Here is a 14117-nt window from a genome sequence, read left to right as displayed (position 1 = left end):
CCTGCGGTCAATTTGTGCACATTGGATGAGAACCCATCTATAACGACTCGAATAGTGTGATCTCTGAGAAAGCTCGAAATAAATCGAACGACACAATATGCGACAAGCTTTAATAGTAGTGCACCGTTCCAGACCCTATTAAATGCCTTGGAGATATCCAGATCCACAACCATACTCTCACCAAACTGGTGGATTGAGCGACTCCAACGTTCCGTCAGAAGTGCCATGAGGTCACCCGTAGAGCGATTTCTGCGGAACCCATACTGTTGGTCGCTAAGAAGGCCATTAGACTCTAAATACCTCACAAGATGGTGATTAACCATGCTCTCCATGAGAGAGAGCGGAGCATATCGGAATTTGCCGATAATTCGCAGGGTTGTTTGCCTCAACCTTCTTGGGTATTGGCTGAACGTTCGCAACCTTCTGACGCACCGAGAAGACTTCCGCACGGTAGGCAAGATAGAAAAGGTTGCGTAATGGGCGAGCGAGCGTCGAAGAACACCTGCGTAAGACAAGTGTTGATATGCCATCCGGGACCCGGGGATTTATTTACGTCTAGATTTTCATTTTTACTGAGTTCCAGAATTGTTTATTATATAAGCCTTATATCTAAACATCTAGCAGAATAGGGCATTCCTAAAGTCGTCTTTGTCCGACACTAGACATTCCCTAATGGTTTATTATTGATTAGACTGAAAATTCAACTTAAAATTTAGTCATCCCATTGGGGAGATAAGACGGGAACAACTACAACGGGTGTTTTTATATAAACAACAACTAATTTTAGGTAAGAGAGTATCGCAAAGATTGCCAAAATGGTTCTATTCAGTTGATTGTCAGACGTAAACATGGAGTCAAATGCAGAAGACAATTTTGGAATTATAAGCAAAAAAGATTGTTTAACAATTGTAAAGAATTATCTAAAGCTAACAGACGAGGATGCAGTTCAAGTGCTGGCGTATGAAGTTTCAAGAGCATCATCAGATTGCGTGGGTTTCATAGGGGAATACTATAAGCTGAAGGTGGAAATACAAGAAAAGGTGAGTAGAATTGAAAAGTTGTGTTTTTATTTTCCAACAATGTTTACATTTAAAAGGATTTATTTTAAATATGGCTGAGGATCAGTGAGAGCTTAGGTAAAATATAAAATTTTTGTTCTTCTTGTTTTTGCCATTTTGTGTTCTATTGTGAAATACTTGTCTTTATTCTCTCCTTAGAAGTCTAATGAAGCGCAGACTTTGAAATTCTTTGTCAAAAGTGCTCCTATCACAAATGCCTCTCACGGTGCTGACTGTGAGCGTAAAGCGTTATTTGTTAAGGAATCTGAAGTTTATAAACAAATCCTTCCGAATATTCAACGTTATGCTGAAGCTGATCTTTATCCCAAATCCTATTTAATGCGTTCGGATGTCATTGTCTTGGAGGATTTCTCTTTAGCCGAAAAGAATTTGAAACAAATGAAAGAAGGTGAAGAGCATACAATAAAACATTATCAGCTATTTTTACAACTTCTAGCCAAACTACATGCCTCTAGTTTGGCCTGGGAATTGAAGGAGTCAATAGACATCAACAATCAGTTTAAACATATTCTCTTTGACCAACAATTTACGAGTACAAATGAATGGTATACCACTGGTATAAAGGTATGGGCGTTTAATGAATTCGAAAATATTTCCGACTACAACTAAATCTCTTTTACAGGGTCTTCTATATTTGACGCAAAGTCATCCTCAATTTCAATACCCTGAAGCCCAGGAATTTATCAATAACAAACTCTGCTCCATTTTAAATCATTTGGAAGAGTATGTCAATCCCTCCAAAACTTTACGCAATGTCTTGTGTCATCGCGACTCTTGGACTTGCAATATCTTTTGGGAATACAATCAAGAAACTCAAGAGCCCATAGGATGCCGTATTATAGATTTTCAATTAATGCGTTACAGTCCACCTGCCATAGATGTTTTAAATTTTCTTTACAACACCTACCATGATCCAGTGCTTCGTGAGAAAGAAATTCCCCAACATCTAAAATACTATAGAATGGCATTTCGTCAGAAATTGAAACGTCTAGAGCTACCAGAAGATATAATACCTGATAAGGAATTTGAGGAGGATTGCCAAAGGGCTTTATTGCCAATTCGAGTATTACGTGCTATTTGTGTACCTTTAATGAAGTTGCCTCATGGTTGGGCTGATATGATGCGTGCCACTGATCCGAAAACGTTTGATATTTATATGAACAGTGATCGAAGGGAGATGTTTGAGAGGATCTCATCTATGGATACAACTTATCGAGCAAAGATTTTATATCCAGTTCAGGAGATTATGGAATATTTTGGATTTAAAGCAAGATAATTAAAAAAAGAATAATAAGAAAACTTACTGTATTAAAAGTAGAAATCGCGAGTTATTGCAGATCTCTTAAAACCTTAGCTGTATGCAGAAAGGATCGGTTTTTCTTATGTTCATTAAATGCTAATTTGTCATCAGATATTGCTGGGACTAACATCAAACCTAATGTAGATGTAGCTGATATAAGAAGAGACTTTCCGATTCGATTTTTATGGTTATAGGTCAACTCTATTGTGGACATTGACCTCTCCGTAATGTTACCTGTACAAGTTGTATTTAACACATGTTAAAGGTATGTGAGCAGAACCGGGTCGGGCATTAATCTGTATATTGTATCAACAGAATCTAAATTGCCAACGAGGCACAGAGCGTTTTCTATGCCCTACCAGGGGTTAAGCGGGTCGGAGACAGCGTTGGCATTAGTTTGAAAACAAGGGATGTCTCTCCTTTCTACTCAGGACACGTAGTACCACAGCTTTTAGCCAGTAGCATCAATCCAAATCCGTTATCGTAATCATATTACAGTACACGCCTGGGTCAATGTCCCCTTTAATAGGAAGTGACCAGGGACATCACTCCCCAGACTGCATCTATCTGAAGAGCATCCCTGTGGGTAGATACTTAGGTAGCTGGCGGCATCAGTTTGCAATATCGTGAAGACGTCCCAGGGTGTAAAGGCTTTTATGTGGATATTGACCTCTCTGTAGTTTTACCTGTACAAGCTGCATCTAACACCTCTTAAAGATGGTGATACAACATAAGATATGCAGCGAAACTCAAACTTTAAAAACATGGAAAATTTAAAATCATGGAAAAACGTGAAAATATTAGAAGAAGGGGAAACGGACTTTCCTAAAGAGGACCACCTTCATCAAACGAATTAAGGATAATGATTTGGGCATCCGCACTTGGAATATCTGAACTTTAACAGAGAAGGCGCAGGATACGTACTAGGGGTTGTATAAGTGGAGTACAAGGCCGATATTATAGCCTCAAAGGAATCGACCTTTCTCTTTTGTAGTAGCGTCAAAACAACACTGAAATTTAAAGTGTTGTTCTATAGCTTCCATGATCCGGGAGAGGAATTAGGCAGTGGAATTGTGGTTAGTGGAAGTGATTTCACCATCTTGTTATTTAAAAGGCCAGATCTAACAACGAACCAAATTGATAAACTGTGAAAAATGAAAGCCCTCAGCATTAGATATATGGTTGATTCGAGAAGGGACAATACATTCGGATCATTACACTGAAAAAAAAAGTTGGCCCAAAATTTAAAATATTTCCTTATTTGTGGGATTTTAGCAGTAAAAACGAGCCAAAGAACCAAAAATCTTTAAAATAAAGATGTTATCTTTAAATTTAAATTCCTTTTTAATAACGGGTATGACCATATGACTTTGGCAGCATTTTCATTCAGTTGTTCCAGTTTCGCCTTTATGTGCTCAAAGCGTACGCAAAGAGACATATATCATCCGCGTAGTCGATGTCTCCGAGGAAGTTGTTAATACCCCAGCGTATGCCTTAGAGTGCCACAGTATTAATTGCTTCAAAGACAGAGTCTAAAAAAATTAACAAATAAAATCGTGGTAAGTTCGACCGGGTGGAATATTATATACCCTCCACCATAGATCGCATTTGTCGAGTTCTCTTCCCGATATCTCTTTTTAGGCAAACAAAGGATAACAGAAAAAATTGCTATAATATTGGAGCTATATCAAGTAATGGTCCGATTCCGACCATAATTGAATTGAATATTGGAGACAATAGAAGAAGTCATTGCGTATAATTTCAGCCAAATCGAGTAAGAATTTCGCCCTTTAGGGTCTCAAGAAGTAAAATAGAGAGATCGGTTTATATGAGAGCTGTATCAGGCTATAGACCGATACGGACCATATTTGACACATATTTTAAAGGTAAAAAAGGAAGCCATTGTTCAAAATTTCAGCCAAATCGGATAATATTTACGCCCTCTGGAGGATCAAGATCCCAGATCGTTTTAAATGACAGCTAAATCAGTTTATGGACCGATTTCAACCATACTTAGCACAGTTGTTGGAAGTGGCTCATGAAGTCAAGATCCAAATCGGTTTATATGGAAGCTATGTTATGACATAGCGTAACAGAACGCGTCGATCAAAACTTCAGCCGAATCGGATAGGAATTGCGCCCTCTAGACGCTCAAGAAGCCAAGAACACATATGGGTTTATATGACAGCTATATCAGGTTATAGGCCGATTCAAACCATATTTAGCACAGTTGTAAGAAGTCATAACAAAACACGTTATGCGAAATTTCAGCCAAATCGGATAAGAGTTACGCCCTATAGTGGCTCAAGAAGTCAAGACCCCAGATAGGTTTATATGACTGCTATATCAGGTTATGGACCGATTTCAACCATACTTACCGTAGTTGTTGGAAGTCAAAACAGAACACGTCGTGCAAAATTTCAGTCAAATCGGATATGAATTTTGCCCTCTAGTCGCTCAAGAAGTCAAGATCCAAGATCGGTTTATATGGCAGCTATATCAAAACATGGACCGATATTGAACATTTACAATCCCAACTGAACTACACTAATAGGAAGTATTGGGTTGCCCAAAAAGTAATTGCGGATTTTTCATATAGTCGGCGTTGACAAATTTTTTCACAGCTTGTGACTCTGTAATTGCATTCTTTCTTCTGTCAGTTATCAGCTGTTACCTTTAGCTTGCTTTAGAAAAAAGGTGTAAAAAAAGTTTATTAAAGTTCATTCTAATTTTTATTAAAAATGCATTTACTTTGTTTTAAAAAATCCGCAATTACTTTTTGGGCAACCCAATATTTTGTGCAAAATTGCAAGCGGCTAGCTTTACTCTTTCGAAAGTTAGCGTGCTTTCGACAGACAGACGGACGGGCCGGACATGGCTAGAGCGACTTAGAATGTTTCGAATATTCGAGTAGCGAGAAAAGTACGATCTGAAACTGAAAGGGAGCTGAACTTCTAGAAGCTGCAAACGTAACAGATGACGAATAGTCCAGTAACTTAACTCAATCACTCTCTATATTGATGATATATAAGAGGAATGGCAAAACATTGCCGTCAATATGGAAAGCGTCCCGTTATTCGTACTTGGCTACCAAAATCATGCCCCAAGGAATTTATGGCTCGACTATGAGTGGTAAAATGCTACAGAATCCAAGAATACGGCATGCATACATACAACCCTTCAGTCCGTCGAAACGTGCAAGTCCAAGGATAGATATCGGGAGAAAGGAAGCAAGTAAAAGCATGCTAAGTTCCGCCGGGCCGAGTTTTGGTAGCCCACCACTATGGATTGTGCTGAAAATTTAAACAAACTAGATTTAGTTGAAGGGCATAATTCTATTTTACATACCAAACTTATGTGAAACCAGAAAAAATTAAAGCTTCTAGGAACCGAACAAGGATAATCGACAGACCGGTTTATATGGAAGCTATACCAGGTTGTAGGCCGATATGGACCGTTCTTGGCACAGTTATAGGAAGTCGTAACAGAACACCGCATGCAAAATTTCAGCGAATTCGCACAAAAATTTTGGCTTGTAAAGGCTCAAGAAGTCAAATCGGCAGATCGGTTTATATAAATCATAACGGAACACTATGAGCAAAATTGTAGCTGAATCGGAAAAAAATTGCGGCTTTCAAGGGCTCCAGAAGACAAATCGGTAGATCGGCTTTTATGGGAACTATATTCAAATCTTAACCGATATGGCCCATTTGCTAGATTAGTATATGCCCCCATCCTATGATGGTTGGTATACAAATACATTTATTGCGATAAACCTTCTACTTTTGGGAACAGGGGCCGATAATAATTTTTTTTGTTGTAAAACCTAGAGCCTTAGGATATAAAAAGAAATATTTCTCTAACGTTTTACCAAAAATTTATTTTTTTTTTAATTAAAAACATTCTGCTTCAATAGAAATGTTTCATATATGTAATCTCATAAAATTCGTACAAGAGAATCGAGGGTCAGGCGTTAATGGGTTAAGTGTAGAAATTGTCCAGATAACAGAAAATGAAATTAGGTATTTTTCTGTTTTTATACAATTCGAATTTGTGCTATCTTAACTATGGCAGTTAATAGTGGTGACACGTTTTTCCAACGATAACTACTTGTTATGACTTACCCTACCCATACCCTACATTAAAGGTAGAACTAAAAAATAGTTTCCATATAAAGGGTGATTTGTTAGCTAATATCTTTTTGGCAACGCTGGTTGTAACAGCTCCCCCAACTTCAGTTTGGTCTATAATTTAACCATGAATCGTCTTACAACCGAACAACGCTTGCAAATTATTGAATTTTATTATCAAAATGCGTGCGCTCTGTTAAGAAAATTGTCAATCGAAATTTTGTGTTCAGCAACGAAGCTCATTTGTGACTCAATGGGTACGTGAATAAGCAGAATTGTCGATGTTGGAGTGAAAATCAGCCAGAAGTATTGCAAGAGCTACCAATGCATTCAGAAAAAGTCACAGTTTGGTGCGGTTTATAGGCTGGTAGTATCATTGGACCGTACTTCTTCAAAGATGATGCGAATAGTAAGGTAACTGTTAATGGTGAGCGCTATCGTGAGATGATATCCAACTTTTTTTGATCAAAATACAAGAGCTTGACTTGTATGACATGTGGTTTCAACAAGACGGTGCCACATGCCACACAGCATGCGTAACAATGGATGTGCTGAGAGGCGAATTCGGTGAACATTTTATTTCACGTTCGGGACCGGTTAATAAGCCTTCTGGATCGTGCGATTTCACGCCTTTAGACTATTTTTTGTGGGGCAATTTTAAAGCTCATGTCTATACAGACAAGCCCGCTTCAATTGAGTGGGAGGCAGCCGCTGCGGCTATGAGACTTAAGGCGATGGGAGAATAGAGTGAGAATGGGAGCAGCTCATACCATGGCGGTATAATCGAGGCGATGATAGGAAACCTGGAAGGAAGGGAAGAGGTTTCCGATCGGATTACTGATACGACACTTGAGGTCAAATGCGAGACATTGCTGCCAGCGGCACAGTCTTGGATTGATGGAAACCTAGTATTGCCATTTGGAAGATCATGTTACACGGATGGATCAAACCCTGAGAACAGAATGGACCTGGAGGTCTACATTAAGAACCCAGGGACCATAACTCGGTCCTGCAGGCGGAAATCTCGGCGATTACGGAATGCGTGAGGTGGTATTGTGCTAACGCGAGGACGTCGAGTATGAACATCTTTGCGGATAGTAAACAGGCCATAAGGACAATAACAACCAGGACGGTAAGATCACGAACAGTCTTGAAATGTGAAAAGGAGATTAGCACCTTCTCTGAGGATGGCACGTTCCACATCGTTTGTGTGCCGTGCCATAGAGGAGTAACTAGGAATGAGAATGTAGATGATTTGATAGTGAAGGCCAGAGACCTGGCGTCAATAAATTTGGTGTGTATATTCACCATCGAAGGATGTGTGTATATTCATTTTGTCTTTCCGTTTGCAAAACATCGAAATATCAATTTCCGACCCTATGGAGCATATATATCCTTGATATGTCCGTCCGGCTGTATGTTGAAATCACGCTACAGTCTTTAATAACAAAGATATTGAGATAAAACTTTGCACAAACTCTTTTTTGTGTTCATAAGCAGGTTAAGTTCGAAGATGGGCTATATCGGACTATATCTTGATATATGCTGAATTTTGGGATACTGAGTTGTGTTAGGCCCTTCGACATCCCAGATCGGTTCAGATTTGGATGTAGCTGCCATATAGACAGATCTCTCGGTGTAAGGTTATGGGCCCATAAAAGGCGCATTTATTATCCGATGTTGCCGAAATTTGGAACAGTGAGTTGTGTTGGGCCCTTCGACATCTTTTTGAAATATGGCACATATCGGTCCAGATTTGGATATAGCTGTCATATAGACCGATCTCTCAATTTAAGGTTTTGGGCCCATAAAAGGTCGATGTCGCCGAAATTTGGGACAGTGAGTTGTGTTAGGCCCATCGACATATTTCTGCCATATGGCCCAGATCGGTAAAGATTTGAATATAGCTGTATATATGCCATATATACCGATTTCTCGATTTAGGGGTTTGGCCCCATAAAAGGCGCATTTATTGTCCGATTTCGCCGAACTTTGGGACTGTGAGTTGTGTGAGGCCCTTCGTCAGTCCTCTTCAATTTGGCTCAGATCGGTTCAGATTTGGATATAGCTGCCATATATACCGATCTCTTGATTTAAAGTTTTGGGGCCATAAAAGGGGGATTTCTTGTCCGATTTCGCCGAAATTTGGGACAGTGACTTGCGTTGGGTTCATTGACGACTTTCTGCAATTTGGCCCAGATCGGTCCAGATTTGGATATAGCTGCCATATAGACCGATCTCTCGATATAAGGTTTTGGGCCCATAAAAGTTGCATTTAATGTCTGATTTCGCCAAAATTTGGCACAGTGAGTTGTATTAGGCCCTTCGTCAGCCCTCTTCAATTTGCCCCAGGATATAGCTATCATATAAACCGATCTCTCGATTTAAAGTCTTGGCGTCATAAAAGGCACATTTATAATCCGATTTCGTTGAAATTTGACACATTGACTCATGTTAGGCTTTTCGTCATCCGTGTTGTATATCATTCAGATCGGTCTATATTTGGATATGGCTAGCAAAAAGACCAATATTTTGGTCTACAAAATTGAATAGTGACCTGTACTTATTAGACCACTCAATATCCGTATCGAATTTGGTCCAAATCGAACCATATTTAGATAAAGCTGCTATAGGGGCATAAATAATGGATTTTTAACCGTATTATAACGAAAGGTGGTTTACATATATAACCGAGTTGGTGGGTATCTTAACGTCTTTTTACTTGTTTATATTCAGACTAGCCAGTAAGATAAGCTGTCTTACGACTTGATAGCTATTTATCCGTCTCTATGTTATATCTAGTAGTGTAGGGCATTACAATGCCATACTCGTCCAACACTGGCCATAATTTAGTGCTTAATTATTAAATAGTCGTTTTATTCAATTTAAATTTCGCCGTCGCGTCGTGGAGATAAGGCGGCAACAACTATAACATGTATATTTAACTAAACAGAATAAATATTTTAGGTGAGCGAGTATCTAAAACGAAGATCGTCGAAATGGTTGTATTCAGTTGATTGTCAGACATTATCATGGAGACAAGTGGAGAAGACAAATTTGAAAATTTAAGCAAAAAAGATTGTCAAACAATTGTAAAAAATTATCTAAAGCTAACAGATGAGGATGAAGTCCATGTGCTGGCATATGAGGTTTCAAGAGCATCATCCGATTGCGTTGGCTTTATGGGGGAATACTATAAGCTAAAGGTGGAAATACAAGAAAAGGTAAGTAGAACTAGAAAGTTGAAGATTTTATGTTCTAAGAAAATTTCCATTTCAAACATGTTTTTAATTACGGTTAAGTTTTAATTCATATTTAGTTAAAAATACTTCATTTAAGTTTTCATACCATTTGTTAAAAATTTGAATTTTCTTTTTGTTTTAAATATTCCGTTTTCTTTTGTACTGATTTTTGTTTTCCCCTTTTAGACCAGTAATAAGGCTCAGACCTTAAAATTCTTTGTCAAAAGTGTTCCTGTCGCTAATGCCTATCATCGTGCTGAGTGTGAGCGTAAAGGTTTCTTTGTCAAGGAATCACAAGTTTATGAACAGATACTACCCAACATTCATCGATATGCAAAAGCTGATCTTTATCCCAAATCCTATTTGCTGCGATCGAATGTCATAGTCTTGGAGGATTTCTCTTTGGCCGAAAAGAACTTGAAGCAAATGAAAGAAGATGAGAAACATACAACAAAACATTATCATTTATTTTTACAACTTCTAGCCAAACTACATGCCTCAAGTTTGGCCTGGGAGTTGGAGGAGTCTATAGATATAGACAAGCAGTTTCATCACATCCTCTTTGAACTACAAATAACGAATACCAATGAATGGTATACCACTGGTAAAGAGGTATGGGGCTTTGAAACATTTCCAAAAGATTTCTTTCTTAAATAAACTTCTCTTCAGGGTCTCCTATATTTGGCCCAGGGTCATCCGAAATATCAATACCCTGAAGCCCAGGAATTTATCAATAACAAACTTGATGACATATTGAATAATTTGGATGAATTTGTTGACCCCTCCAAAACTTTACGCAATGTCTTGTGTCATCGCGACTCTTGGAACAGCAATATCTTTTGGGAATACAATCAAGAAAGCCAAGAGCCCATTGGATGCCGTATTGTAGATTTTCAATTGACGCGTTACTGTCCACCTGCCATAGATGTATTGAATTTTCTTTACAACACCTACCATGATCCAGTGCTTCGTGATAAAGAAATTCCCGAACATCTGAAATACTATAGAATGATATTTCGTCAGGAATTGAAACGTTTACAGCTGCCAGAAGATATAATACCTGATAAGGAATTTGAGGAGGATTGCCAAAGGGCTTTATTGCCTGTGCGGGTGTTACGTGCCATTTGTGTACCTTTAATGAAGTTGCCACATGGTTGGGCTGATATGATGCGAGCCACTGATGCCAAAACTTTCGACATGTATATGAACAGTGATCGAAGGGAAATGTTTGAGAGGGTCTCGTCTTTAGATTCTACCTATCGTGCAAAAATTTTATATCCAATTCAGGAGGTAATGGAATATTTTGGATTCAAAGCTAAATAATAAAATGGAATCATTGCTGGGAAGTACCATATGTTATAGATTGCAGGCAGGGGTATCATTATGATCAACTTACTTCTCAAATACCATTGAGTGGTGTGCCTCGATCTCTTGCGCTCCTTCTCCAATCTTTAAACCTAATCCTAAATTTGTCTCATTCATCACTTGATCTTTCCATCGGAATTTTGGTCCTCATCTTTTGCGTATTCTATTATGGTCACCTTCAAAACATTCCTTAGCTGGAGCTTCTTCATTCGTTCTGACAACATGACCCAACCAACGCAACCGTTGTATTTTGATACGATTAATTATACCATACTCAGACTGGTCCATATATTTTACAAAGGATCTTTCTGTCAAACACTCCAAGTACTGCCTTATCTGCTTGGGCAAGTACCCAAGCTTCGGAACCTTACAACAGCGCCTCAATATACCGTGTCTTGTATATTGTGAATTTTGTTTCTTGAGAGTTGATTTTGCTTCTGAGCGTCTTACTAAATACCTGGTGTCATTTGATTCGTTCATGGCGGTGGCGAGGTAGATACAATTTCTGATTATCTCAAAGTTCTAGTTACCAACTTTCTCCATTTTCTTCTGCTCGGGTGTTCAGAGGTTTACGGGAGTAGATACCATCCACTTTGTCTTATCTTCATTTACTGCCCGACCCACTTTCAATGATTCTCTTTCGATCCTTCCAAAGGGTCTGCAGTTACTACTTCCGATGACCGATCCATGATATCGATATCGTAGGCATAGGCAAGCATCACTTGTGAGTTGCGTGCCATACCTATTCTCACCTGTATCCAGTGTTTCCACTCAAGAAAATTATTTCCTACCGAAATTTAAGAAAAATCCTACTAAACCCGAGCAAAACCTACCAAATGTTCTATTGGGTTGCCCAAAAAGTAATTGAGAATTTTTCATATAGTCGGCGTTGACAAATTTTTTCACAGCTTGTGACTCTGTAATTGCATTCTTTCTTCTGTCAGTTATCAGCTGTTACTTTTAGCTTGCTTTAGAAAAAAAGTGTAAAAAAAGTATATTTGATTAAAGTTCATTCTAAGTTTTATTAAAAATGCATTTACTTTCTTTTAAAAAATCCGCAATTACTTCTTGGGCAACCCAATATATGCTAAAAATGAGCATATTTTTATACCCAACATCATAGGAGGATAATAATTTTGTCATTCCGTTTGTAACACATTGAGATATTGTATATATATTTTCTTGATTGTCTTGGAGGCCACCGTAGCGCAAAGGTTAGCATGTCCGCCTATGACGCTGAACGCCTGGGTTCGAATCCCCTCCTAATGGTGGCAACATTTTTGAGGTACTATGCCAAGTAAAACTTCTCTCCGAAGAGGTGTCGCAAAAGAGGCCACTTATCATTGAGCTTAAACTTGAATCGGACTGCAGTCATTGCTATGTGAGAAGTTAGCCCCTGTTCCTTAATGGAATGTTCATGGGAAAATTTTGCATTTTTGCATTTTAAGTCGATCCAGACATTTTATGTCGATCCAGCCATGTCCGTCCGTCCGTCTGTCGAAAGTACACTTATTTTAGGAGTACAACTTTTTGCACTTTTTATTACTCTAGGTCGGTTGCGGCAGTAAATGGCTTAATCGGTCCATCTTTTGATATATCTGCCATATTAACCGATCTTTCGATTTGACTTCTTGAGCTTCTAGGGGGCGCAATTCTTATACGATTGCAACGTGCAAAATTTCAGCCATCTGTCCGTCTGTCCGTCCGTCCGTCCGTCTGTCTGTCGAAAGCACGCTAACTTCCGAAGGAGTACAGCTAGCCGCTTGAAATTTTGCACAAATACTTCTTATTAGTGTAGGTCGGTTGGTATTGTAAATGGGCCATATCGGTCTATGTTTTGATATAGGTGCCATATAAACCGATCTTGGGTCTTGACTTCTTGAGCCTCTAGAGTGCGCAGTTCTTATCCGATTGGAATGAAATTTTGCACGACGTGTTTTGTTATGATATCCAACAACTTTGCCAAGTATGGTTCTAATCGGTCCATAACCTGATATAGCTGCCATATAAACCGATCTTGGGTCTTGACTTCTTGAGCCTCTAGAGTGCGCAATTCTTATCCGATTAGAATGAAATTTTGCACCACATATTTTGTTATGATATCCAATAAATGTGCCAAGTATGGTTCACATCGGTTCATAACCTGATATAGCTGCCATATTTACCGTTCTGGGACCTTGACTTCTTGAGCCTTTAGAGTTCGCAATTATTATCGGATTTGCCTGAAATTTTGTACGACGGATCCCCTCATGACCATCAACATACGTGTTTATTATGGTTTGAATCGGTCTATAGCCCGATACAGCTCCCATATAAATCTATATCTCTATTTTACTTCATGAGCCCCCAAAGGGCGCCATTCTTATTCGAAATGGCGGACATTTTACACAGGTCTCAAACATATAATTTAATTGTGGTCCAAACCGGACCATATATTGATATCGCTCTAATAGTAGAGCAAATTTTTTCTTATATCATTTTTTTGCCTAAGAAGAGATGCCGGGAAAAGAACTCGACAAATGCGCTCCATGGTGGATGGTATATAAGATTCGGCCCGGCCGAACTTAGCACGCTTTTACTTGTTTTATACTAACAATACCCTTTTTTCTTGATGATGTGTCGGACTAAGTGTTTGGGGGAACCACCACAACCCCTAAAACACCCCTAAATCGGACATATGTACCGACCATGGCAATATGAGAGTCAAATGAAAGGTATTTACGAGTTAAATACCAATCTGATATCCAAATGTGAGACCAAGTTTCTGGGGTCCACCCCTTCCCCAAAACACCCCCCAAACAGGACTTATTTAGTGACCATGGCAATATGGGGCTTAAATAACAGGCATTTGAGTGTTGAATACGAATTTGATATCCAGATGTGGGACCGAGTGCTTGGGGGCCTTTGGAATTTAAGCACAAATCTGATATCAATATTCGGGAAAAGTGTCTATGGGGTCACCTCACACTCCTAACACCACCCAAATAGGAAGTATTTCCTA

The 14117-nt window shown here is 38.9% G+C and overlaps 1 protein-coding gene across 1 annotated transcript; it reads left to right on the top strand.

Moving 5' to 3' along the window:
- The first annotated feature begins 810 nt into the window (after positions 1–810).
- Positions 811–11212, top strand: LOC106081211 (uncharacterized). Its single transcript, XM_013243020.2, has 6 exons — positions 811–1040; positions 1218–1643; positions 1702–2346; positions 9533–9733; positions 9938–10363; positions 10421–11212. The coding sequence occupies exons 1-6, from the start codon at positions 849–851 to the stop codon at positions 11072–11074; spliced, it is 2544 nt and encodes an 847-aa protein (XP_013098474.2). The 5' UTR covers positions 811–848; the 3' UTR covers positions 11075–11212.
- Positions 11213–14117: the final 2905 nt, after the last annotated feature.

The sequence above is a fragment of the Stomoxys calcitrans genome, chromosome 3, assembly GCF_963082655.1.
Source record: "Stomoxys calcitrans chromosome 3, idStoCalc2.1, whole genome shotgun sequence".
Taxonomy (NCBI): domain Eukaryota; kingdom Metazoa; phylum Arthropoda; class Insecta; order Diptera; family Muscidae; genus Stomoxys; species Stomoxys calcitrans.
The sequence above is the reverse complement of the archived record's forward strand: the minus strand, read 5'-3'. Positions and strand labels throughout refer to the sequence as shown.